Source organism: Citrus sinensis, chromosome 3 (assembly GCF_022201045.2).
Source record: "Citrus sinensis cultivar Valencia sweet orange chromosome 3, DVS_A1.0, whole genome shotgun sequence".
Lineage (NCBI taxonomy): Eukaryota > Viridiplantae > Streptophyta > Magnoliopsida > Sapindales > Rutaceae > Citrus > Citrus sinensis.
The window spans coordinates 2,474,807-2,502,496 of NC_068558.1; the positions used below are offsets into that span (position 1 = coordinate 2,474,807).

The window sequence follows — 27,690 nt, forward strand, 5'->3', positions numbered from 1 at the left end:
ATATATAGAAATTTTCCATTGATTAAAGTCCAAAAACTCTCATCAGACAAAACACTATAAGCTATCCTTTTGTCACTAAGCCAAAACAACAAGACATTATTCTGGTTCATTATCATTCACGGTTGCAATGCCCAGGTGATATCATGTACCAATTTAAAAATATTCGACACGCTTTATATCCAAAAGTCAAAAAGTCAATAAGCCTTATCGATGGCCAATTCTTTGGCATTAATATTTTACTAAAGTCAAAAAGTCAATAAGCCTCATCTGCTTAATCTTTGGTTAATCACGCTTTGAGATTCCAAGGAGTAGTATAAATAGATCCATCACCTTCCATCCAATCCACCAACACAAAAAGACCTGCAGACATTAATTCTGTAATTTAGATCTTAACAGCAGCCAGCCATGTATTCTTCTTCATCAGTGTCACTCTTTGGGCTGCTATGCGGCTTGGTAGTGTTACTGATTCTCCCTTTCTCTTCCCGTGCAAGTGACCCTGATCCTTTACAAGACGTCTGTATTGCGGATTTGAATGCCCCCATCTCTATCAATGGTTTCCCCTGCAAACCTGATTCAGAAGTAACTTCTGATGATTTCTTCACAGATTTTTCTAAAAATCCGACCACTTTTGATGTCTTTAAGCGTGCAGTTACGCTTGGTGATGTTTCTGGCTTTCCAGCGGTCAATACTCAAGGAGTTTCACTCTTCCGAATTGACCTGGATGTCGGTGGAATAAACCCGCCTCATACACATCCTCGTGGAACTGAGGCTGGCATTGTTACTCGAGGAAAGGTGCTCGTAGGTTTAGTAACAACTAATAATACCTTTTTCTCAAAGGTTTTGACTCCCGGGATGGTGTTCCTAATTCCCAGAGCGCTGATTCACTTCCAGCTGAATGTTGGGAAGGGGCCGGCCACCTTTATACCTATTTTCAATACTCAAAATCCTGGCGTTTCCGACTCACTCACTACTCTTTTTGATACAACACCCCCAATTCCCAATAAAGTGTTGACCAAATCTTTCCGAGTCAGTAATGATGTGATCAACACCATCAGAGCGGCCCGGGCATCAAACTAGTAATCGATCCGGCTAGGTTAACATTCTCGACACCTGATGATACCCATTATAATGTCTCAGAACTAATGAATAAGATTTATTTTATGTAATAATTGTTGAATAAAGAAAAGATGGTGGCGATTTGCATGCTAAATGTACCTCGAATTCCATATTATGATAAAGTTTTTTTTTCCCCCCTAAATTTCTTTTTGTACAAATTATATGTTGAATCATGAACGTGTAAGTTAGTATTAGGATAATTTAATTGAACTAAATAAAATACAACATGTTACTCTTGACACCATCTAGCACACTTATTCAAAATCCTATTAGTTTTCAACCAAAAAACTTTCCTCCTCAACATAACCCATCTAGTATAGTTTTCTGGTCCAGAATCTTAAAGTGCAGGAAAAGTCCGAAAAAATTTTAAAACTGCGGGGTTTTAAAGGTTTACAACTTGAAACACTTAAACCGCACAGTTTATGCGTTTTTCCGGACGTTCCCACACTTTAAAATTCTAAATTGGAACATAAATAAATGTTTCAATTCAGGATCTTAAAGTGCGGGAAAAACCACATGGTTTTAAAGGCTTAAAACTGTAGGCCTTTAAAACCGTGCAGTTTTAAAACTTTCCCGCACTTTACAATTATGAACTAGAAAACTACTATATCTATATAATATCATATATCATATCATATCATATAATATAACATAACATAATATAATATAATATAATATAAATATTAATAGGAAAATTATTTGGGAGGCAGCAAGATGCAGAATTACATGTCACCACTAATGATTAAATCCAAATTACCTCTTATTTGTAACTTGTATCAATAAACCACTTTTTGTTGAATTTGAATAAAAGATGTTAAAAAATCTTTATTAAAATATCCATTTTCCCTTGATATTGTTTAAAAATGTTAAAAAAAAAACATTCTTACCCATTGAAGCAAGTTTCCAACTGCAAAAATTAAAAACAGCAGTTGCTTATGCCAAAAAATAAAAAATCAGAAAAAAAAGGCATGCTCGGATGCTCCCGGTTAGGTAGAGATTTTTGTTGTGACAATTCTTTATTAAATGATTAACTCAAAACTTATTGGCTCTTGTAATACAATTATTCTACTAGTTTCAGCATACGAGAAGCATTAGATCTTATTGCTTCTCTATTAATTAATACTTGGTGCGTCAGGTAATGGAATGAAAGAAATTAAATTTTTTTTTTTTGGCTCAAGCTTCCATAGTTTCCTGAAGATAGCCTTCAATTAATGGATTGAATAATAATCTATCATCATGAATTTGAATAACTCTGGTGATAAAATCTCAATAAGCTACTAGCTAGCTGAAAATGGGTTCAAAATTCCACGACCTTGAAATTACAAGGTACTGAAACCTCATTGAAGATTTCAGAGTTTGTTGTAAACTGTACTTTCAATGCAAAGATCAGGGCGTTGGAAGGCAAGTGTTTCTAATCTATCCTATTATTGTGGACAGGGTCTACTTCTAGCGTAAGAAACGGTCTCCCTAGAACTGGGATAGAGTCTCATAAGTATGTGTACCTTAATTTAAAAAAAAATATATATATATATATATATTTTACGGATGTAAGTGTAGAGAAAAAAGAATAGACGACTCTTCAATTAACGAAATTAAAAGATTTTGTCATTTAGATTTCACGGACCAAAAATCAAATCAAAAAATATTATGCAGCTAATTGATTTCTCACTCGGCTGTAATGCTAGGACTGAATGAGGAATCTTATTTATCCAGTCATAAATGTTCCCTGAGAATTGATGAATTGGATAATTAATCATCATCAACAAACTTGTTCCCCCATCCCTGAGAATTGATGGATTGGATAATTAATCGTCATCAACAAGCTGGCTACTAGGTAAAGGTTTACGGATTCATTTTTCGATGACTTTGAAATCACTAAGTATATAATAGGAGAATAGACTGCTTCAACTCTTTTTAATATGTTGATTTGTTTGTTTCAAATATCAACTCCAAGAAATTACTTAAACAAGAAGAGACGGCTCATTATCTTGACGTAGTACTTCTGTAAAGTGTATTTAATTAATTTTCAACCTGTAGCTACATATCAAAGCTAGAGTTTATATCCCAGAATCAAATAACCAAAAACAACAAGAAATAACTTCATACTCACGCTTGACCAAGTACATACTTCTACCACGTCTTCAATTTCAATCTTTTTTTTTTTCCGTCGCCATATCAAATTAAAAGCAGCTTAGATCTTTGTTAACACACGCTTTACAAAGCCGAAAAAGCCAACAATTAAATAATCTCATTATTCTGATTCTGATCCTACAATTTTCTATTAAAAACTTCTTTTTTCAATCAAACTATATGTTGAATGTATTTAGTATTATGAACAATTTAATTGAAAAATCTAGCACGCTGCTTCAATATCATATTGCATCTTAGTCTAAAAATTTTCGTCCTCAATATCATAGCTGATGCATTATTTTTATTAAGTTTTGTTTGATAGTTATAATTTTTTTCTACAGCAGCAGTAGCTTAAAAAGTACATCACCTCAATCCCAAATGAACCTTTGGATCATAGTTGTGCAGCTGTAGCTTCGGTTATAGTACTTGTGTTTGGTTTGAAGAAATGAAAGAAAATAAGATGAGAGAAAAGGAGGAGAGGGTAAATAAATAAGGAGAAAAAAAAAGATGAATTTTGTGTCAAAATAAACAATAAAATTGAGATTGATTTTTTTTTTAACCTCATTTCCTCTTGAGCATATATGTTGGACTTATAAATTTATGTTTGGATGTAAATTGTTTGATAAATTCCTATTGTTGTGGTTTGGAAATTAGGTTAATTTGATTTAACATTTACATAATAAACCACTTACAGTATTTTTATTATATTTTTATCAAAACTTTCATTTAAAAGTCATATTTATTATATACTAATAACTTTTATTTCATGACGATAGATGCAGCACTTCAAAACCAAAATAAGACCATATATGTTTATAACTTCTCTTATCAGAATATGAATGTCGCTTGCACGCATTAACAATTCCACTAGTTTCCGGTTCGTAATTATCACGTCAACTCTTAAAAAAAGGGAGCACTGCCGGTTCATAACTATCTGCACAAAGTACATTATTCTAGCATTAAATTTTAAATATCTTTCAGCGCCTTTAAAAATTAAACATTCAAACTACTTAGTTATATTGTCAGAAAGCCAAAACAATGAGACGTTCTTTTTGGCTCATTATCTTTCCCGGTTGCAAAGGCCAGGTTACGTAACAATTTAAATAATCTGTACGCGCTATCCGAATTCAGAAAGTCAACAAACCTCATCGATCTGCCAATTCTTTGGCATTAATATTTTACTTAATTCAAAGTAATGTTAATCACGCTTTCAGGCTCCAAGGATTAATATAAATAGATCCGTCATCTTCCTTTAAATCAACAACTAAAGACTACTTGCTGCCATTAATTGTGTAAATTTAGATTTTAATCACAACCATGATTTCTTCTTCATCAACGTCACTCATTGGGCTGCTATGCTGCTTGATAGTGTTATTGATTCTCCCTTTCCCTTCCCATGCAAGTGACCCTGATCCTTTACAAGACATCTGTGTTGCGGATTTGAATGCTTCCGGCTCTATTAATGGTTTCCCCTGCAAACCTGAGTCAGAAGTAACTTCTGATGATTTCTTCACGGATTTTTCCAAAGAAGCAGCCACTTTTGATGTCTTTAAACGTGGAGCTACACTCGGTGATGTTTTTGGCTTTCCAGTGGTCAATACTCAAGGAGTTTCACTCTTCCGAATTGACTTGGGTGTCGGTGGAATAAACCCGCCTCATACACACCCTCGTGGAACCGAGGCTGGTATTGTTACTCGAGGAAAGGTGCTCGTAGGTTTAGTAACAACTAATAATACCTTTTTCTCAAAGGTTCTGACTCCCGGGATGGTATTCTTAATTCCTAGAGCGCTGATTCACTTCCAGCTGAATGTTGGAAAGGGGCCGGCCACCTTTATACCTATTTTCAATACTCAAAATCCTGGCGTTTCGGACTCACTCACTACTCTTTTTGACACAACACCTCCAATACCCGATGAAGTGTTAACCAAATCTTTCCGAGTAAGTGACGAAGTGATTAATGTGATCAGAGCAGCCCGGGCATCAAATTAATTAGTAATCGATCTAGTGAGGTAGCATCCTCGATGCTTGATCGGTACCCTTTATATTGTCTCAAAGTAATGAATAAGATTTATTTTATGCAATTGTTATTGAATAAAAGCTGAGACAACCAAATAATTGATTAATAAAGTTTTTAAATTTTTAAATTTCTTTACTTTTTCATGTATTGTGTGAATAAAGTTTGAAAATTGCGTATACATTTAAATATAGATAAGATCAAAATACACCTCTGAGTTGTTTGATTCTCATAAAATGCAGAAATGTAAAAAATTGATAATTAAGAGAAATTAAGTTTATAAATAATGAAACTTTATTGAAAAAAAATCTGAATGAATAACAATAGGGTTTTTGGACATTTTTATAGTAACTCTAAATATCACGAATTTATCAAAATAAACAAATTAGAAAAAAAAAGATAGGAATCTTGAATGTAGTAGAAAAAACTAGAAAATAATTAAAAATCACAAAACGAACAAAAAAAAACTGAATTTTTTGTTTGACCACGGAGTAAAATTGTGTAAGCATTCTGGATTTGGTACGTCTCGTCGTAAGTTTCATAATGCTATATTATACATCCAAGACTAGCGCACGTAACTCAAGATGCTATGTTATACATCCAAGACTAGCGCACGTAACTCAAGTTATTTATAACTAGTGGAAAGTACCCTGCCTGTTCTACACAACTATTTTAAGTTATGAACACCAAAAGATATTGGTCCTGCGAACCATGCTACATCAAGTACCATTTCTAATTGGAATGCTACGCATATTGGAAAAAGTGTTCAAAAGTTTGAGTTTTGCAACAATACGGGAAGCATTACAGATACGCTCAAGAATGTTTTTACAATCTCAAAAGTCTCCTGGTTGATATGATGTCCATTTCTTTTGTTGATGTGGATGCTAACCGAGACACTGTCAGAGTTTTTTCAAATACAATTGTCCATTGCTTAGAAGATTTAAGTGCGAGGAGATCTGACTTAAACATCAATCCGATTGACGTATCTAGAGATTGATAGTTGCAATTCAATTGAAGAAATTGAAATTTCTGCCCAAAAATCTTTTGTCACATAACTATCGTGGATTGGAAATCAATTTCAGGATTGACAATGCTCCCTTGCTTTTTGATGTATCCCCTGGTAGGACAGTTGATGGTCAGTTGAGAAATCTTATTAATCCTTTCAGAAACTTTCTCCCACAGCTCGAGAATCTGTAATTAAACGTAACGGAGCCGATTTGTAATTTAATATTTTAAGCCCATTGTCACATTCATAAGTACCAAGTGAACTGCAACAATTTATGGAAATGGGTGGGAAGCGTTATAATTTGCTCAAGACTGTTTAACAATCTTTAAAGTCCCATGGTTTATCTAACAACATCAAGTCTTTGAAGTCTATTTCTTTTGTCGATGTGGATGATAACAGATAGGTAGCTAGGTAACTTTAAAACTAATTACAGAAAGAAAAATTGAATCTAAAGTGGAAAATAGTCCTTCTCAACTTGTCTGCTCCACAGATAATAAGCAGCATAAATCCACTGTGGATGCACCAAAAACTTGTTGTGTTGCTCCGCCAACCGATGACCTTTTATTCCCAGCCTTGATGAGACGGAGACCACTTGTGCCACCGACAAGTTGTACACATCCGTACATGCAGCACCCAACTCGCCAGCCCTCCATTTGAGTAATGGAAATTCAAATTCCTTATCATCAACATCCCTGCTAAAGAACAATGTGCATCTTACAAGAATCTGCCTCTGAATTTTCCCCAAGAAACACCTAACATCTCCGCAAACCGGATTCTCAAAAAACAACCCATGAACTGTTTTCATAACTCGAAGAACATTCACAAGTGCCCCATTCAACTAGTTCTCATCAGTGTTCCTCTCAGAAAAGGATTTCTGAAGAATATTATTCTTCTTATTTCTTCTCTCTTTAAAATAATTATAGCTCCCCACCAACATGAGATGCTCTTTATGATCCTTCCAAACCTTCTCCGTGTCATCAACGATGACGACACCCCATTCTTGTCTCAGAACTAAATCACCGCTCTTCTTTCCCTTTTCTTTAAAATCTTCGCGTGTTATCAATCTTGAGCTGATGTGGTACTCACACTTAGGATTAAGCAATTTAGCCATCATCATTGCGTAGGATCGAATCCTCGTGGTACATAAATAAATGTCATACATCTTGCTCGCTTTTTTGAGAAATTTTCGGATGTAAGACCTTACCTTGACCAAAAACAACTCACTAGCCATCTTAAACAGGTCACCGTCTGATGAAGAACCCCTTTGTTTCATCAAATATTTACGATCTTTGGAAGCTAAAATGTCGATGTCTACTGCATGCGGCAAGGTCTGATCTAAGTCCAGCACTAAGTGGAGTTTCTTCTGCCGATACACCATCTCCGAGTTCATTTTTTTCCAAAGAGTAACTTTGTCTCTGCTAATTAAGCTTTAAACCCTCGACTAAGAAGTTAAATGATAAGCCATATCCCTTTGCTATTGTTCGTGCACAAGATAAGCACACTCCATGGTAAACTACGGGATGTGAACGAGGACTGAATATGCATACTGAGATTAATTTGGTAAGCGCAATAGAATTTATGAATAAAGTTTATTATGTAGCGCGCGCGCGCATATATATATAACTACTTTTCCTTTAAAGGTTAGGATTCCCTATTCCATCTTATATCCACTTTTCCCTTAAATGTTAGGATTTCTATTTCATTAGATATTGTTTTGCAAATAACTACTCGTTTATTATGTATGGGTAGGCTGTTGGATCATAAATTTGATCCAAGATAAATAAATTCAAGTCCAACTCATGGAAGATTCCATGAGTAAGTATAGTTGGTGAAGTTTGAATTATTTATGTTAGGTGTAGAAGGTGTGGTTGGTGAAGTAGGTGAATGGTAGGTTTTAATGAATAGTGAGGATTTATGTAGTAGTTGAATAAATGAATGGTTGTGATTAGTTTGTATCATGTATAAATACCCCTTCTCCCCTTTGGTTTAAGTATCAAGTGAAGTAACAAAATCTCTAAGGTGTAGAGAGTGAAAAATAAGAGTTGTAATTGGTGAGGAGTGTTGTTGAAGAAATAAAATAGTGTGATTTGTGAGTTTTATTTGTTAATTCTCCAACAAAGTGTTATCAGAGCTAGTGTTTGATGCTATATATAGTCATATAACATATCAAATCGAAGATCTCAACGATAGGAACGTGACGCCGCAAAAATCATCCCGATTGGAGTCTGGACGCGCACACACTCGCCGCCGGAATTTTTCTGTTCGGAGCTGAATCGACTCACTGAGTTGAACCAAGTTGAACCGATCCGAACCAAGCCGAGCTGAACTGAACCGAATCAAGTCGAACCGAGCCAACTCGAGCCGAACCAAGCCGGACCGAACCAAGACTACCAAGCCAGTGTTGATCGTTGACCGGCGTTGACCATTGACCGAAAGTTGACTCGAGTCCCTCCCAAGGTTTTTCGACGTGCCAGATCCATCCGTGCATTCAGAATCTCAAAATTCTTATTCAATTTGTGAGTTATGGCAAATGGTGGTATGATGTTATTTCAAGTTCCACAATTAAAAGGAAGTAAGTTTGACAATTGGAGTATTAAAATGAAGGATCTATTGGGTGTACATGACGTATGGGATGTTGTGGAGAAAGACTTTATTATGCCAGAAAACGATGCCACTTTAATTGCGGTGCAGAAGCAGAATTTAAAAGACTTGAAGAAGAAAGAGAATAAAGCAAAGTATCTCATCTTTCAATCATTAGATGAAGATGCGTTTGAAAAGATTGCTGGTACAACCTCCTCAAAAGAAGCATGGGAGAAACTAGAGACCTCTTACAAAGGAACGGAGCAAGTAAAGAAGGTTTGTCTCCAAACATTACGAGGAGAATTTGAGTCTTTACACATAAAGGCGTCGGAGTCAATTTCTGACTACTTTACTCGGGTTGTGACCGTTTCCAATGAATTAAAAAGAAATGGCGAGGAGTTAAAAGAGGTAAAGATAATTGAAAAGATACTTCGATTAGTAGACTCGAAGTTTGACCATATTGTTGTGACAATTAAAGAAACAAGAGATCTAGAGGATATGACGATCGAGCAACTTCAAGGAAGGTTGCAAGCTTACGAAGAAAAATTAAAAAAGAAGCAAGCAATCGAAGAACAACTTCTCAATATGGAGGTCAATCCAAAGAAAAGAGAAGAAAGCTTCGACAACGAGAGAAGGCATTATGTCCGAGGAAGAGAACGAGGACGTGGTAGAGGTCGTGGTCATGGACGAAGTTGGAATTTCAACAGCAATTCCAACTATGCCAAAAGAGAAAGCTCAAGCAGAAGACGAGGCAGAGGCAATCCAAGATCGAGGTATGAAAAATCTCAAGTACAGTGCTATAATTGTCAAAAGTTTGAGCATTATGCTTCAGAATGCAGAGCTCTAAGCACCAGAATTGAGGAAAGAGTGAACTACGCTGAAGAAAAAAAAAGGTGAAGATGGCACACTTTTACTAGCACGCAATGACACAAGTGGAGGTAAAAAAAATACATAGTATCTTGACACAGGTGCTAGCAATCATATGAGTGGAAACATAAGTATGTTTGTGCAACTAATTGAATTTGTGAATGACAGTGTTGCTTTTGAAGATGATTCAAAAGTACCAGTGAAGGGTAAATGTAACATTCTTTTTCGTGCAAAAGATGGTAGCCACCAAATAATTTCGAATGTTTACTATGTGCCCAATATGAAAAGCAACATCCTTAGTTTGGGTCAACTTTTAGAAAAAAAGGCTATGATATTCACTTAAAAGATTATAGTCTTTTCCTAAGAGATGACAAAAGAAATCTAATTACAAAGGTGAAAATGTCGAAAAATAGAATGTTTCCTTTAAATATTCAAAATGATGTTGCAAAATGTCTCAAAACTTGTCACAAAGATCCATTCTGGATTTGGCATCTTCGATATGGGCATCTCAACTTTGGAGGATTGGAGCTACTATTCAAGAAGAACATGGTGAAAGGCTTATCATATATCAATCACCCTGATCAACTTTGTGAAGGATGTTTACTTGGCAAACAGTTCAGAAAGAGCTTTCCAAATGAGTCAAACTCAAGAGCTCAGAAGCCATTCAAGCTCATTCATACTGATGTGTGTGGTCCATTCAAGCCAAACTCCCTTGGTAAAAGTAACTACTTTCTTCTCTTCATAGATGATTTTTCAAGAAAAATTTGGGTGTATTTTTTGAAGCAAAAATCAGAAGTCTTTGAAGCTTTCAAGAAGTTTAAAGCTGCAATGGAAAAAGAAAGTGGATACCAGATTAAAGCCATGAGATCTGATCGAGGTGGAGAGTTCACTTCTAAAGAATTTTTAGAGTTTTGTGAAGCAAATTCCTAATTTTTAGAGTTTTGTGAAGCAAATGGAATTCGACGCCCTTTGACAATTCCAAGATCCCCTCAACAAAATGGTGTTGCAGAAAGGAAGAACAAAACCATCCTCAACATGGCAAGAAGCATGCTCATGAGCAAGAGGCTACCTAAAGAATTTTGGGCCGAAGCTATTGCATGTGCAGTCTACTTATCCAATCGATCTCCAATAAGAAGCGTGTGGGGCAAGACGCCACAAGAAGCTTGGAGTGGAAGAAAACCCAGCATCACCCATCTAAGAGTTTTCAGAAGCATTGCCTATGTACATGTACCAGACGAAAGTAGAGCCAAGATGGATGACAAAAGTGAGAAGTTCATTTTCATCGGCTACGACAACAACTCCAAAGGATACAAGCTTTACAATCCAAACAACGGGAAAATCGTGATCAGTCGAGATGTAGTTTTTGATAAAGAAGGGGAATGTGATTTTGGCTCTGGTGTGGATGACTTCAACTTCTTTCTCATTGAAGAAGATGATCATACACAGATAAAACAAGTAGACGAACAACAAGAGCCTGCTACTCCACATATCTCACCAGCATCAACCACATGGGGAGATTCACTGCCGTCTTTCTTAAATAAAAGAACCGAAGAACGTACAAGGAGTCTTCAAGATCTGTATGAGGTAACTGAAAGACATGACAATCTCACTCTCTTTTGCCTCTTTACTGATTGTGAGACAGTCAACTTCCAAGAAGCTGCTCTAGATGAGAAGTGGAAAATTGCAATGGATGAAGAAATCAAAGCCATTGTGAAGAATGATACTTGAGAGCTTACTACTCTTCCCAAATGTCACAAGATGATTGGTGTCAAATGGGTGTATAAAACAAAAAGAAATACGAAGGGAGAAATTGAAAGGCACAAGGCGAGGCTAGTTGCAAAAGGCTATAGTCAAAAGGCTGGCATAGACTATGACGAGATATTTGCTCCTGTAGCTCGACTTGAAACTATTAGAATTATTATTTCTTTGGCTACTCAGAACAAATGGAAGATTTTTCAAATGGATGTGAAGTCTGCTTTCTTGAATGGATTCCTTGAAGAAGAAGTTTACATTGAACAACCATTAGGCTATGTAGTGAAAGGACATGAAGACAAAGTTTTGAGATTGAATAAAGCTCTTTATAGGCTAAAGCAAGCACCAAGGGCATGCAATAGCATACTTGACAAGTATTTTCAAGAGAACAGCTTTACCAATGCCCATATGAATATGCTCTCTACGTCAAAGAAAAAGCTGGAGACATTTTGATTGTGTGCTTGTATGTGGATGATCTCATCTTCACTGGAAGTAATCCAAGCTTGTTTGAAGAGTTCAAGAGAGTGATGATCAAAGAGTTCGAGATGACTGACATCGGACTAATGGCATATTATCTCGGCATAGAAGTCAAACAAAAGGAAGAAGACATATTTATCTCCCAAGAAAGCTATGCAAAGGAAATTCTCAAGAAGTTCAAGATGAATGATTGTAAGCCTATAAGCACGCCAGTGGAATGCGGAGTTAAATTATCCAAACATGATGAAGGCAAAGATATAGATCCAACATTCTTTAAAAGTTTGGTCGGAAGCCTATGTTATTTGACATGCACATGACCAGATGTCCTTTATGTTGTTGGACTTGTGAGCCGATACATGGAGAATCCAAAGACCACCCATTTTAAAGCTGCAAAAAGAATCATTCGCTACATCAAAGGTACAACTAATTTCGGCTTGTTATACTCATTTTCTAATGACTACAAGCTTGTTGGATATAGCGATAGTGATTGGGGTGGAGATGTAGATGATCAGAAAAGCACCACAGGATTTGTGTTCTTCATGGGAGATACTGCTTTCACATGGATGTCAAAGAAGCAACCTATTGTCACGCTATCCACTTGTGAAGTTGAGTATGTAGCTGCCACATCAAGTGTTTGTCATGCAATTTGGCTTAGAAATTTGCCGAATGAGTTGGGTTTGCCACAAGAAAAGCCAACTGAGATTTATGTTGATAACAAATCAGCAATTGTCATATCCAAGAATCCAGTCTTTCATGATCGAAGCAAACACATAGACACTCGCTATCATTTCATAAGAGAGTGTATTGCAAGAAAGGAAGTGCAGATCAAGTATGTAAAATCACAAGATCAAGCAGCTGATATCTTCACTAAGCCACTCAAGCAAGAAGACTTCGTAAAATTCAAAAGTTTACTTTGTGTCACAGGATCAAGTTTAAGGGGAGGTGTTGGATCATAAACTTGATCCAAGATGAATAACTTCAAGCCCAACTCATGGAAGATTCCATGAGTAGGTATGGTTGGTGAAGTTTGAATTATTTGTGTTAGGTGTAGTAGGTGTGGTTGGTGAAGTATGTGAGTGGTAGGTTTTAATGAATGGTGAGGATTTATGTAGTAGTTGAATAAATGAATGGTTGTGATTAGTTTGTATCATGTATAAATACCCCATCTCCCCTTTGGTTTAAGCATTAAGTGAAGTAACAAAATCTCTAAGGAGTAGAGAGTGAAAAATAAGAGTTGTAATTAGTGAGGAGTGTTGTTGAAGAAATAAAATAGTGTGATTTGTGAGTTTTATTTGTTAATTCTCCAACATAAGCCTGGAATACAGCGTTGTATGTGATACAGCGCATTTTAATTTTTTATTCTAAAATTGAACCATCATTGGCTTCCAATATGAGCAATCCAACGGTGGACAGATTTTACACTTATAACCGGTTACTGAACCACTATTAACAGGCAGTTATGAAAGCTAATGTTCACGTAGCACCCTTACTTTTAACTGAATTTCAAAATAATCAATTCAAATTAGAAAACTATTAAAGATCCCCTTTAACTTTGCAATGAAAAATATGCTTAAATTATGTAATTTCTAAGCTAATGAGAATAATATTTATATTAAAATAAATCATAAATTAATTATATTATTTTAATATCTCTTTTTTATTAAAAATTATTCAAAACATTTTTTGTTAATTGTATAATATTACAATGCAGTTCAAATGTAGCTAAATCATATTACCCCTAAATATTTGAAAGGGAAAAAACCCATAATGCCCATTAAGGAAATCCCTACTTGCCAATATCGAAAGTAAAATAATTTTCCATCCAACCGTTGGATAGTTCTCAAATAAATATATTATTGATAATACCATGCTACATAATTCCCAATAGAATATTATTAGTACTACCAACTAATATTAATGGTACAATTAGATCACATTATAAGGACACCGTGAAACATCTAAATATTAGAATAATACTCACGAATAATCTTATGTAAATTATTTCATGCAACTTTATGTGAAATTAAGTAAATTATTCTATATAGCATTACCATATTTATTCCTTTGTGCTATATTATTTCTATGTTTATATTTATCACTATTTTCAAGCCACAATAATTTCTGTAAATAGTTGTAATAGACATTTATATATGTAATGTTAATATTTGATCTTAATTTATTAGTGTTATCATGATTAATGAAATTATAACACAACTTTATTATTGATGTTATTAATAGCTATCATTGTTAGTCATTACTATCATTATTATTATTAGAGTTAGGAGTTGGTAGAGTCAAAATATAATTTTGTAACCACTACACCCTCTAGAATTCGGATTATAGCCAAACAGAAAGGACAGTGTTAGCCTTTATTAATTTGATTAAATTAAACTCAATTATGATACTTATTATCAATTTTATGAATTATTTTATCAGAATGTGTGTAATTGTGTATGGTGTGGCCCATATTTAAGATTATTTTCCTATTATAATTATTATTTTTTTAATAAGACAATGATTTTGTTAGTTATCATTACAATTCTCATTAACCAAATTCTATTACGTAACTAGCAATATAATATTGATAATTATAAATTCACAATAACTGAATTTTAGTAATATCCATATTAAAGAAAAAAGAACATTGAATAATATTTTTTTTTTCATATTTTACAATCATATAATCTAGACATGATAATTATATTTTTAGATTTATACCAAATTAATTTGTGTAATAACGCGCAACGGAGGTGGTTACATGAAATATATATACTAATTGATGTGCAATTCATTCATAGGCATTATAAAGTTCATTCACTATTAATACATAATAAATCAATTGTCATTGAAATGTAACTGTTTAAAAATTAGTATTATGAACAGAACTTTATTGTTAATAATGAAATAAAATAAAATAAAATGACTCTTTTTTTCTCGGGATAAGGAGTCATTTTTTTTTTGTTTAAATCACCCGGTTTCCGGCAACTGCATTGAGCCCCGACTAATCCGGATTCTGAGTGCAGTCACAGTTAAGGCTCATTATCCCTCCCAAATGGTGTATTTAGTGGGGATCGAACCCGAAAACTCTTCCCACTTACCCAACCTGTGCCACCAACTGAACCACAACCGTTTGGTTAAGCAGTCATTTTTTATTTAGGCGGCGAAACTACCGCCGTAATGAAATATTTTTCAAACCTATTTTTTTTTACTAAAAATATAAATACTTCGTATTTTTCTACTTCAAAAACCCTAGCCACTCTATCGATTCATCCCTCACACTGACACATACAATACGATCACCAACCACGAGAGCAGCCACCGCCGGATGTCGTTGTTACCAATACCCAATACCCAGTTCAGGTAATCATTCAAAAAAAATTTCATTTTGTTGTTCACTATCAACTAATTCAGCTGAAATCCTACACCTACCAGAAGGCCTTCAATTTGTCCCCATTAATATGAAGAAAAGTTTTGATATCATTGCCATGTTTATGATCATTCTGGTGAATTGTACATCTCAAGTATCATTTAATTTGCTTAAATAAAACCTATGTTTAGTTGAAAATGCTAGTCTATGATGACTCTTCAGGAGAATCTAATGATCTTAACAAAGCGGGGTTTATAATTCTTGTCGAATGGTATCCAGTATAAATAAATGATGTATAACTATTTGTTTGATGTACAATTATTTGTTATGAATAATGATGTACACATATACAATATACGACTGCTTCTTTACATTTCTTCACAGATTCATTACTGAACAACCAAATTAATAGCCGCTGTCACTACATTAACACACTCACTTAAATTTTTTCAGAGAAGTTATTTTCCGATGCTGACTCCATATTTCTACTGTCTGTGATATTGAATGACTTTTCATGGGGTCTGTTAATTTTTAATTTAATTTTCCATCCGTTGGATGCGAATATTAATGGGAAAATATCCACCGTCCACCCGTTTTTTACACCTTTTTCAAAAATACACAATTCCTTCATTTTTTGGCTGGAATCCGCCTAAAGTTTCATTTTTTTTCACTTTTCCACTTCCGTTTGGAATCCGTTAAGAAAACTAACGGAAATTTAAAAAAATGACCATTTTACCCCCAAAACGAAAATTATAATTTCACCTTAAAAATTATAAAAAATAATTAGATTAAATCTAATAATTTTCCCCATCGGTCAGTAAAGAAATTAATTCCACAACCATCAAATACATGTTTTTTTAAAAATATGTCAGTAATTAGAATGCTAAATTATAACAGTAGTATTAAAAATAGCCCAATCTCACAAACCATCAATTGAATTTAAGATAAGTAAAATTTTATTATTCATTGAGTTATAATCTCTAGTAGTTAAGATTTTTTTGTACTTCATTAACGTACCAATAATGATATTCATCATTAAATCTTATTATTTTTGGCATTTTTTAGGGTGAAATTGTAATTTTCGTTTTGGGGGTAAAATGGTCTTTTTTTAAGTTTCCGTTAGTTTGCTTAACGGATTCCAAACGGAAGTGGAAAAGTGAAAAAAAATGTAACTTTAGGTGGATTCCAGCCAAAAAATGAAAGAATTGTGTATTTTTAAAAAAGGTGTAAAAAATAGGTGGACGGTGGATATTTTCCCAATATTAATTTATGAATGATGATCTAGTCTTGCGGCAACTTCCGCACGAAATTCTTGTTGAAATTATCAGTCGGTCAAGTCTGACGGAATCTGCAAGCTCTTGGTAAACGTTTACGAATTCATCATTAGCTTGACCTAGTTCTCCTGTAAAGCGTATTTAATTAATTTCAAACCTTTTTCTAGTAGCTACATATAAAAGGCTACAGTTAATATCCCAGAATCAGATAGCCAAAAACAGCCAGAAATAACTTCTACAACGTCGTATTCATTCAAAAATATATATATATTATACCGCGTCTATAAGTGTTTTTTTTTTTAATCGCCATGTCAAATTAAAGGCAGCTTGAATCTTTATTAATACAAAGAATTTACAAAGTCAGAAAAGCCATCTAATGATCTCATCCTGATTCTGATCCTACAATTTGCCATTATTTTACTAAATTCAAAGTAATGTTAATCACGCTTTCAGACTCCAAGAGTAGTATAAATAGATCCATCATCTTCCTTTCAATCCACCAACACAAAAGGACCTACAGCTATTAATTGATCCTACTCACAGCTAGCCATGTATTCTTCATCAGCGTCACTCTTTGGGCTGCTATGCGGCCTGATAGTGTTATTGATTCTCCCTTTCCCTTCCCATGCAAGTGACCCTGATCCTTTACAAGACGTCTGTATTGCGGACTTGAATGCCCCCATCTCTATCAATGGTTTCCCCTGCAAACCGGATTCAGAAGTAACTTCTGATGATTTCTTCACTGATTTTTCCAAAAATCCGACCACATTTGATGTCTTTAAGCGTGCAGTTACACTTGGTGATGTTTCTGGCTTTCCAGCGGTCAATACTCAAGGAGTTTCACTCTTCCGAATTGACCTGGATGTAGGTGGAATAAACCCACCTCATACACATCCTCGTGGAACTGAGGCTGGCATTGTTACTCGAGGAAAGGTGCTTGTTGGGTTAGTAACAACTAATAATACCTTTTTCTCAAAGGTTTTGACTCCCGGGATGGTGTTCTTAATTCCCAGAGCACTGATTCACTTCCAGCTAAATGTTGGAAAGGGGCCGGCCACCTTTATACCTATTTTCAATACTCAAAATCCTGGCGTTTCGGACTCACTCACTACTCTTTTTGATACAACACCCCCAATTCCCAATGAATTGCTGACCAAATCTCTTCGAGTAAGTGATGATGTGATAAATGCCATCAGAAAAGCCCGGGCATCAAACTAGTAATCGGTCCAGCTAGGTTAACATCCTGGGTGCTTGATCAATATGCTTTAGTGTGCCAACATATATATACTAATAAATGCGATTTATTTTATGTTACAATTATTGAATAAAGAATAAAGTCCAGACGACCAATAATTATTGAATAAGGAAAGCGAGATTTTTTTTTTTCTCATTTCTTCTTCTTTTACTTTTGATTTTTCCATGGCATTATCTATGCAATTTGTTGCTTCCATCGGCCTCGTTCATTGGTATTTCCTTGTAGGCTTCAAATAATCTTTTATAATCCGAATTTCATTCCCGTATTTCCAGCCTCTCAATATCCATTAATGGTACCCCTGCAATAATTATTGAATAAAAAATGCCTAATACTTATTAATTTTTTTGTCTTGTTAATTTTTTTTCATGGGTCATTCTATTTGATATATACCGCGATAAAATAATTCGATAAATATGTCAAAAATAAAATTACCGGTGAAATAGAAAACATACTGAAATCAAACCCGTTCATTGCTTTATTATTTTTTTGTTCTCCCTATTCAACCGAACCAATTGAAATTGATAGTGACGATTACGTGGAATATTTGGGGGGCACGAAATAAGCTATTATTCAGAAGGCAATTTAGTTCACCACAAGCCATCTATGCACGGGCTCAAAGAATTTTCGAATCTTTTGGGAGTTGTGGTGTGGCTATTCTTGATTCTAATTTGAGTAGTGTCGTGTTGGGGATGATAGTGTTGTGCGGGAGTTGACACTAGTAGGTTGGGTGAAATTAAGTGTAGACGCAGCAGTTGATCTAGCTCGGGGTGCAGTGGGTTACGGTGCCGTTGTGCCAAATCATGAAGGTTTGGTGATGGCTACGGGAACTTTTCATGTGGTTTTTTCTGATGAGGTTGATATCACTGAGGCAGAATCCTTGCGCTTTGGTTTACAGTTCGCTAGTGCAGCTGGTTTATTTTGTTAACAGTTGCAGTCAAATTTGCTTCAAGTCATAGAACTATTTTAGATCTTTTCTGAGGTGCTTTGAATTATTTCTGAGCTGAAGCAATTGCAATTACCAAAGCAAATGCATTAGCTAAATATTCTATGTAGTTTTTTATTCTTATATTTGGTGGGAAGATTTTCCACCACATTTAAATTGCTAACTTGAGTGTATTATGATTCTGATTCTAATAAAGTTTTTATCTCACCAACCCAAAAAAAAAAAATTGAAATAATAAAAATAATGAATAACTTATTTAAGCCCCCGTTTGGTATAACTTTTCAAGTAGAGCTTATTTGAGTAGAGTTTCTATTAAAAAATAATTAGTTGTTTAATTGTCAATAAAAGCTTTTATTAAAAATTTATGAAATTATTTTAATAGACAAGTTTTTTAAAGTTATGTCATAAAAAAATAAAATAAGATTGTAAAATAAGTAGAGGATATTTTAGATATTTTCTCTTAAAACTCGAAATTTGAGTTTTTGTTCATAGAGGTAAAATAAATTATTTAAACTACAAAAGTTCTATTAGAAAAACAACCAAACAACATCAAAAATTATTATAAGAGCTTATGAGATTAAATAATCACTTATGACCATTGAATAAGTCATACCAAATAATTACATAGTACTTATTTATTATTGATTGTAATTTTTTTTAAAAAATAAATTTTAGTTTCTAAAATTAGATTTTAATTTTAATTTTCTATTTTTGCATTTATAACGTACTTTTTTTTCCATGTATGTATGTGATAAAAATACTCTGAATTTATTACGATACATTCCTCATTCTTGAAAATGTAGTAGTACCCTAAAGCTTACAAAGGAAAGAAATTGGTATCAACCTTTTAGGAACCTTAAAATTTTTATAAACTGATTATCCTTTATCTCTAATTTGAGTTGAAAAACAAATTAAATCGTTTTTCTATATTGATTTTGGTTTCGCAGTTGCACTTTATTTTATCCATAGAACATGGATGAAGGAATCATATCATGAACTCCAAATTTACACAACAATTGAAGCTCTTGTAACCCATTCCCAATTTATTTGATGCTCTTTTAACTCAATTTATTTTTAAAAAAATTATTATTTTTATTTAAATTGTTTTTAAAAAATTACGATTAGTAAACATTATTAACTTTTGTATTATAGCTAGATCTTTTTTACTTTCCAACAATACCAAACAAAGCCTTCCACAGGCATACATTGTAGCTAAAACATCACAAAATCTTATTCCATAATTTTTAGTAAAATAGTGTTTTGGTAATTTTTTTAAAAAATAACTCATTTCATAATTTTCTCTATTTTGACAACAACATAATAGAATTTTTAAAATAGTTATAAAATAATTTCCTATATAAATTAAAAATTATTTTTTTAAACTTTATGTAATAATCTTATTATTTCAATAAAAAGGTAGTCATCTCCTATTTTTTCCTTCAGCTTTTTTTTTTTTCATTTTATGTAAATTTGGGTGTTCCAAAAATGAAACAAAAATGTGTTTAGACAGCATAAGCTTATGTATATATTTTGGTAGTTACACAATGAAACTCACAGTACTCCTAGTAATAAAGTTTACTAACACCTAATTACTTTTTTGTGTAGTTGATTATTTTATAAGCACACGAAATCTCTGTTCCCTAGCGTCTCTCCTAGATAGTTGTGTGGATGAGTTTTGATGACTAAATTTTGTTCTTCTACTTTGATAAAAACGATTCCGTCTTCTTCTCGTCCAACTTAGTTAATCTAACAAATTACTAAAGAGGATGCAACTTTGACACTGAATTTCAATACCAAATATATTTTCTCTCTTCAACAGAATCATTAAGGCATTTCAAACGCTTGGCAAGCAAGGCTAGCTTGTGCTACCAAAGATACATTTTGGAATAGCTTCAAGATATTAATATTCTGTTACATGAATTAAATTTGGTGATATGTTGATGATTGAGAATAGAAGGAACTCGCGCCGATTTGTAATGTATTCACGAAATGTTGCTTGCACGTCTCGATAAATCCTTTTTTTTTTAAATATATCAATTGATTTATAGTTGGTGCAACAGGTTATGCAGTCAATGAATACAGATGTTATTCACGTTCGCAAGCATTAGATTAACTTTGTTAATGACTCTGGAATGTATTAAGAAATCTAAAATTGTTTGATGATATACGTTTATCTAAAAGGAATTAAGGAAAGGGTCAAGTTTGGCGGTTGAATAGCTCGGGATCAACGGCCATGTCAAAGTTAATTAATAAACCCAAGCATATTCTGCTGATCACAATTAATGGAAGGGATCGATTGGCTATCACACTACTCCGCAGTTGACATTGAAGTTTGTCATTGAAGTATGTCTTCTTCAAACATTCCCGCGGAAGGTTGCGTGTCAATATTTGACCACTATGAAATTGCCGCGTATTCATCGACTACTTCACATCTCATTATTGAATGTTGCAACTTATAGGATGGTTGCATAGGATGAATAGAGTATTTTCCGGAGGTCATAATTTAGTTACATGTGTCCATTTTGGGGGGTCATAATTGAGATATTCTATTTCTTTTGTTATTGTTTTGCTGTTTGAAATTATTTTTTTATTTTTCCTGTTACTTCCAAAATTTTATTTTTATTTTTTTTAGATGTTAGATTTAGGCGTCGTTTGTTTTGTTGTCCTTATTTTGATTATAAGAATTTTATTATAAAATAATATTTTAGATTTACTTATTTTAGTAAATTCGTGATATTTAGAGTTATTATCAAAGGGCCCCAAAACCCCTAATTTTGTCCATTCACACTTTTGCAATAAAATTTTCATTATTTTGAAACCTAGTTTCTTTTTCAATCCAACTTTTATGCATCATCAACTTAAGTTTTAAATTGCTTTTGATTCATTAGGAAGGAAATCAACTTTCTATTATTAATCTATTAAATGAATTTTGTGTTTAACATATACACTCTTAAACAATAAGGTGAACAATTTTCGATTCCTGATTATATTGACAAAATATATCATTATAATTCCAAAATTATATATATAGCGCCATTAAAATTAAGTTACTTAACTCTATATTTATATATGGAAAATTTTCAATGAAGGTTCCAGCACTTTAATGAAGTAAAAGAAAATTATTATGACATATAGTATGATAGCGTAATCCTCACTAAAAAAGAATTATTTATATACATATATATAGATTTTTTCCATTGATTAAAGTGCAAAAACTCTCATCAGACAAAACAGTATAAGCTATCCCTTTGTCACTAAGCCAAAACAACAAGACATTATTCTGGTTCATTATCATTCACGGTTGCAATGCCTAGGTGATATCATGTACCAATTTAAAAATATTCGACACGCTTTATATCCAAAAGTCAAAAAGTCAATAAGCCTTATCGATGGCCAATTCTTTGGCATTAATATTTTACTAAAGTCAAAAAGTCAATAAGCCTCATCTGCTTAATCTTTGGTTTATCACGCTTTGAGATTCCAAGGAGTAGTATAAATAGATCCATCACCTTCCATCCAATCCGCCAACACAAAAAGACCTGCAGACATTAATTCTGTAATTTAGATCTTAACAGCAGCCAGCCATGTATTCTTCTTCATCAGTGTCACTCTTTGGGCTGCTATGCGGCTTGGTAGTGTTACTGATTCTCCCTTTCTCTTCCCGTGCAAGTGACCCTGATCCTTTACAAGACGTCTGTATTGCGGATTTGAATGCCCCCATCTCTATCAATGGTTTCCCCTGCAAACCTGATTCAGAAGTAACTTCTGATGATTTCTTCACCGATTTTTCTAAAAATCCGACCACTTTTGATGTCTTTAAGCGTGCAGTTACGCTTGGTGATGTTTCTGGCTTTCCAGCGGTCAATACTCAAGGAGTTTCACTCTTCCGAATTGACCTGGATGTCGGTGGAATAAACCCGCCTCATACACATCCACGTGGAACTGAGGCTGGCATTGTTACTCGAGGAAAGGTTCTCGTAGGTTTAGTAACAACTAATAATACCTTTTTCTCAAAGGTTTTGACTCCCGGGATGGTGTTCCTAATTCCCAGAGCGCTGATTCACTTCCAGCTGAATGTTGGAAAGGGGCCGGCCACCTTTATACCTATTTTCAATACTCAAAATCCTGGCGTTTCGGACTCACTCACTACTCTTTTTGATACAACACCCCCAATTCCCAATAAAGTGTTGACCAAATCTTTCCGAGTCAGTAATGATGTGATCAACACCATCAGAGCGGCCCGGGCATCAAACTAGTAATCGATCCGGCTAGGTTAACATTCTCGACACCTGATGATACCCATTATAATGTCTCAGAACTAATGAATAAGATTTATTTTATGTAATAATTGTTGAATAAAGAAAAGATGGTGGCGATTTGCATGCTAAATGTACCTCGAATTCCATATAATGATAAAGTTTTTTTTCCCCCCCTAAATTTCTTTTTGTACAAATTATATGTTGAATCATGAACGTGTAAGTTAGTATTAGGATAATTTAATTGAACTAAATAAAATACAACATGTTACTCTTGACACCATCTAGCACACTTATTCAAAATCCTATTAGTTTTCAACCAAAAAACTTTCCTCCTCAACATAACCCATCTAATATAGTTTTCTGGTCCAGAATCTTAAATGTAGGAAAAGTCTGAAAAAACATTAAAACTGTGGGGTTTTAAAGGCTTACAACTTGAAGCACTTAAATCGCACAGTTTATGCGTTTTTCCGGACATTCCCGCACTTTAAAATTCTAATTTGGAACATAAATAAATGTTTCAATTCAGGATCTTAAAGTGCGGGAAAAACCACATGGTTTTAAAGGCTTAAAACTGTAGGCCTTTAAAACCATGCGTTTTTAAAACTTTCCCGCACTTTAAAATTATGAACTAGAAAACTACTATATCTATATAATATCATATATCATATAATATAATATAATATAAATATTAATAGGAAAATTATTTGGGAGGCAGCAAGATGCAGAATTACATGTAACCACTAATGATTAAATCCAAATTACCTCTTATTTGTAACTTGTATCAATAAATCACTTTTTGTTGAATTTGAATAAAAGATGTTAAAAAATCTTTATTAAAATATCCATTTTCCCTTGATATTGTTTAAAAATGTTTTAAAAAAAACATTCTTACCCATTGAAGCAAGTTTCCAACTGCAAAAATTAAAGACAGCATTTGCTTATGCCAAAAAATAAAAAATCAGAAAAAAAAAGGCATGCTCCCGGTTAGGTAGAGATTTTTGTTGTGACAATTCTTTATTAAATGATTAACTCAAAACTTATTGGCTCTTGTAATACAATTATTCTACTAGTTTCAGCATACGAGAAGCATTAGATCTTATTGCTTCTCTATTAATTAATACTTGGTGCGTCAGGTAATGGAATGAAAGAAATTAAATTTTTTTTGTTTTGGCTGAAGCTTCCAATTATCGGAGATGGCTCATGGCTGCTAGCCGAACAATAACCTTCGGCTCTAGGAATGAGTTGGAACCATCCGTAAGACAAACAAGATGAGTTACGTTGCCAAAACCCATAGTTTCCTGAAGATAGCCTTCAATTAATGGATTGAATAATAATCTATCATCATGAATTTGAATAACTCTGGTGATAAAATCTCAATAAGCTACTAGCTAGCTGAAAATGGGTTCAAAATTCCACGACCTTGAAATTACAAGGTACTGAAACCTCATTGAAGATTTCAGAGTTTGTTGTAAACTGTACTTTCAATGTAAAGATCAGGGCGTTGGAAGGCAAGTGTTTCTAATCTATCCTATTATTGTGGACAGGGTCTACTTCTAGCGTAAGAAACGGTCTCCCTAGAACTGGGATAGATTCTCATAAGTAGGCGTACCTTAATTTAAAATATATATATATATATTTTACGGATGTAAGTCTAGAGAAATAAGAATAGACGACTCTTCAATTAACGAAATTAAAAGATTTTGTCATTTAGATTTCATGGACCAAAAATCAAATCAAAATTTGAGAATATTATGCAGCTAATTGATTTCTCACCCGGCTGTAATGCTAGGACTGAATGAGGAATCTTATTTATCCAGTCATAAATGTTCCCTGAGAATTGATGAATTGGATAATTAATCATCATTAACAAACTAGTTCCCTCATCCCTGAGAATCGATGGATTGGATAATTAATCGTCATCAACAAGCTGGCTACTAGGTGAAGGTTTACGGATTCATTTTTCGATGACTTTGAAATCACTAAGTATATAATAGGAGAATAGACTGCTTCAACTCTTTTTAATATGTTGATTTGTTTGTTTCAAATATCAACTCCAAGAAATTACTTAAACAAGAAGAGACGGCTCATTATCTTGACGTAGTACTTCTGTAAAGTGTATTTAATTAATTTTCAACCTGTAGCTACATATCAAAGCTAGAGTTTATATCCCAGAATCAAATAACCAAAAACAACAAGAAATAACTTCATACTCACGCTTGACCAAGTACATACTTCTACCACGTCTTCAATTTCAATCTTTTTTTTTTTCCGTCGCCATATCAAATTAAAAGCAGCTTAGATCTTTGTTAACACACGCTTTACAAAGCCGAAAAAGCCAACAATTAAATAATCTCATTATTCTGATTCTGATCCTACAATTTGCTATTAAAAACTTTTTTTTTCAATCAAACTATATGTTGAATGTATTTAGTATTATGAACAATTTAATTGAAAAATCTAGCACGCTGCTTCAATATCATATTGCATCTTAGTCTAAAAATTTTCGTCCTCAATATCATAGCTGATGCATTATTTTTATTAAGTTTTGTTTGATAGTTATAATTTTTTTCTACAGCAGCAGTAGCTTAAAAAGTACATCACCTCAATCCCAAATGAACCTTTGGATCATAGTTGTGCAGCTGTAGCTTCGGTTATAGTACTTGTGTTTGGTTTGAAGAAATGAAAGAAAATAAGATGAGAGAAAAGGAGGAGAGGGTAAATAAATAAGGAGAAAAAAAAAGATGAATTTTGTGTCAAAATAAACAATAAAATTGAGATTGATTTTTTTTTTAACCTCATTTCCTCTTGAGCATATATGTTGGACTTATAAATTTATGTTTGGATGTAAATTGTTTGATAAATTCCTATTGTTGTGGTTTGGAAATTAGGTTAATTTGATTTAACATTTACATAATAAACCACTTACAGTATTTTTATTATATTTTTATCAAAACTTTCATTTAAAAGTCATATTTATTATATACTAATAACTTTTATTTCATGACGATAGATGCAGCACTTCAAAACCAAAATAAGACCATATATGTTTATAACTTCTCTTATCAGAATATGAATGTCGCTTGCACGCATTAACAATTCCACTAGTTTCCGGTTCGTAATTATCACGTCAACTCTTAAAAAAAGGGAGCACTGCCGGTTCATAACTATCTGCACAAAGTACATTATTCTAGCATTAAATTTTAAATATCTTTCAGCGCCTTTAAAAATTAAACATTCAAACTACTTAGTTATATTGTCAGAAAGCCAAAACAATGAGACGTTCTTTTTGGCTCATTATCTTTCCCGGTTGCAAAGGCCAGGTTACGTAACAATTTAAATAATCTGTACGCGCTATCCGAATTCAGAAAGTCAACAAACCTCATCGATCTGCCAATTCTTTGGCATTAATATTTTACTTAATTCAAAGTAATGTTAATCACGCTTTCAGGCTCCAAGGATTAATATAAATAGATCCGTCATCTTCCTTTAAATCAACAACTAAAGACTACTTGCTGCCATTAATTGTGTAAATTTAGATTTTAATCACAACCATGATTTCTTCTTCATCAACGTCACTCATTGGGCTGCTATGCTGCCTGATAGTGTTATTGATTCTCCCTTTCCCTTCCCATGCAAGTGACCCTGATCCTTTACAAGACATCTGTGTTGCGGATTTGAATGCTTCCGGCTCTATTAATGGTTTCCCCTGCAAACCTGAGTCAGAAGTAACTTCTGATGATTTCTTCACGGATTTTTCCAAAGAAGCAGCCACTTTTGATGTCTTTAAACGTGGAGCTACACTCGGTGATGTTTTTGGCTTTCCAGTGGTCAATACTCAAGGAGTTTCACTCTTCCGAATTGACTTGGGTGTCGGTGGAATAAACCCGCCTCATACACACCCTCGTGGAACCGAGGCTGGTATTGTTACTCGAGGAAAGGTGCTCGTAGGTTTAGTAACAACTAATAATACCTTTTTCTCAAAGGTTCTGACTCCCGGGATGGTATTCTTAATTCCTAGAGCGCTGATTCACTTCCAGCTGAATGTTGGAAAGGGGCCGGCCACCTTTATACCTATTTTCAATACTCAAAATCCTGGCGTTTCGGACTCACTCACTACTCTTTTTGACACAACACCTCCAATACCCGATGAAGTGTTAACCAAATCTTTCCGAGTAAGTGACGAAGTGATTAATGTGATCAGAGCAGCCCGGGCATCAAATTAATTAGTAATCGATCTAGTGAGGTAGCATCCTCGATGCTTGATCGGTACCCTTTATATTGTCTCAAAGTAATGAATAAGATTTATTTTATGCAATTGTTATTGAATAAAAGCTGAGACAACCAAATAATTGATTAATAAAGTTTTTAAATTTTTAAATTTCTTTACTTTTTCATGTATTGTGTGAATAAAGTTTGAAAATTGCGTATACATTTAAATATAGATAAGATCAAAATACACCTCTGAGTTGTTTGATTCTCATAAAATGCAGAAATGTAAAAAATTGATAATTAAGAGAAATTAAGTTTATAAATAATGAAACTTTATTGAAAAAAAATCTGAATGAATAACAATAGGGTTTTTGGACATTTTTATAGTAACTCTAAATATCACGAATTTATCAAAATAAACAAATTAGAAAAAAAAAGATA

The 27,690-nt window shown here is 33.6% G+C and overlaps 1 protein-coding gene and 1 long non-coding RNA gene across 4 annotated transcripts; one reads left to right on the top strand and one right to left on the bottom strand.

Moving 5' to 3' along the window:
* Positions 1–330: 330 nt before the first annotated feature.
* LOC107176771 (germin-like protein 1-1) lies at positions 331–27,422 on the top strand. 2 transcript variants are annotated; one of them, XM_052439013.1, is made up of 3 exons: positions 331–802; positions 22,763–22,998; positions 27,225–27,422. In XM_052439013.1, exons 1-3 carry the CDS (start codon positions 406–408, stop codon positions 27,261–27,263), a joined length of 672 nt encoding a protein of 223 aa, XP_052294973.1. In that variant the 5' UTR covers positions 331–405; the 3' UTR covers positions 27,264–27,422. The 2 variants fall into 2 exon arrangements, with proteins under 2 accessions (XP_052294973.1, XP_052294972.1); XM_052439012.1 differs by lacking the exons at positions 331–802; positions 27,225–27,422 and adding an exon at positions 4,545–4,960 and having other exon boundaries at positions 22,763–23,170.
* On the bottom strand, positions 753–18,087 carry LOC127901513 (uncharacterized). 2 transcript variants are annotated; one of them, XR_008053727.1, is made up of 2 exons: positions 17,642–18,087; positions 753–917 (listed from the first exon to the last, which is right to left on the bottom strand). It is a non-coding gene; the product is annotated as an uncharacterized LOC127901513 (long non-coding RNA). The 2 variants fall into 2 exon arrangements; XR_008053726.1 differs by lacking the exon at positions 17,642–18,087 and adding an exon at positions 5,076–5,597.
* Positions 27,423–27,690: the final 268 nt, after the last annotated feature.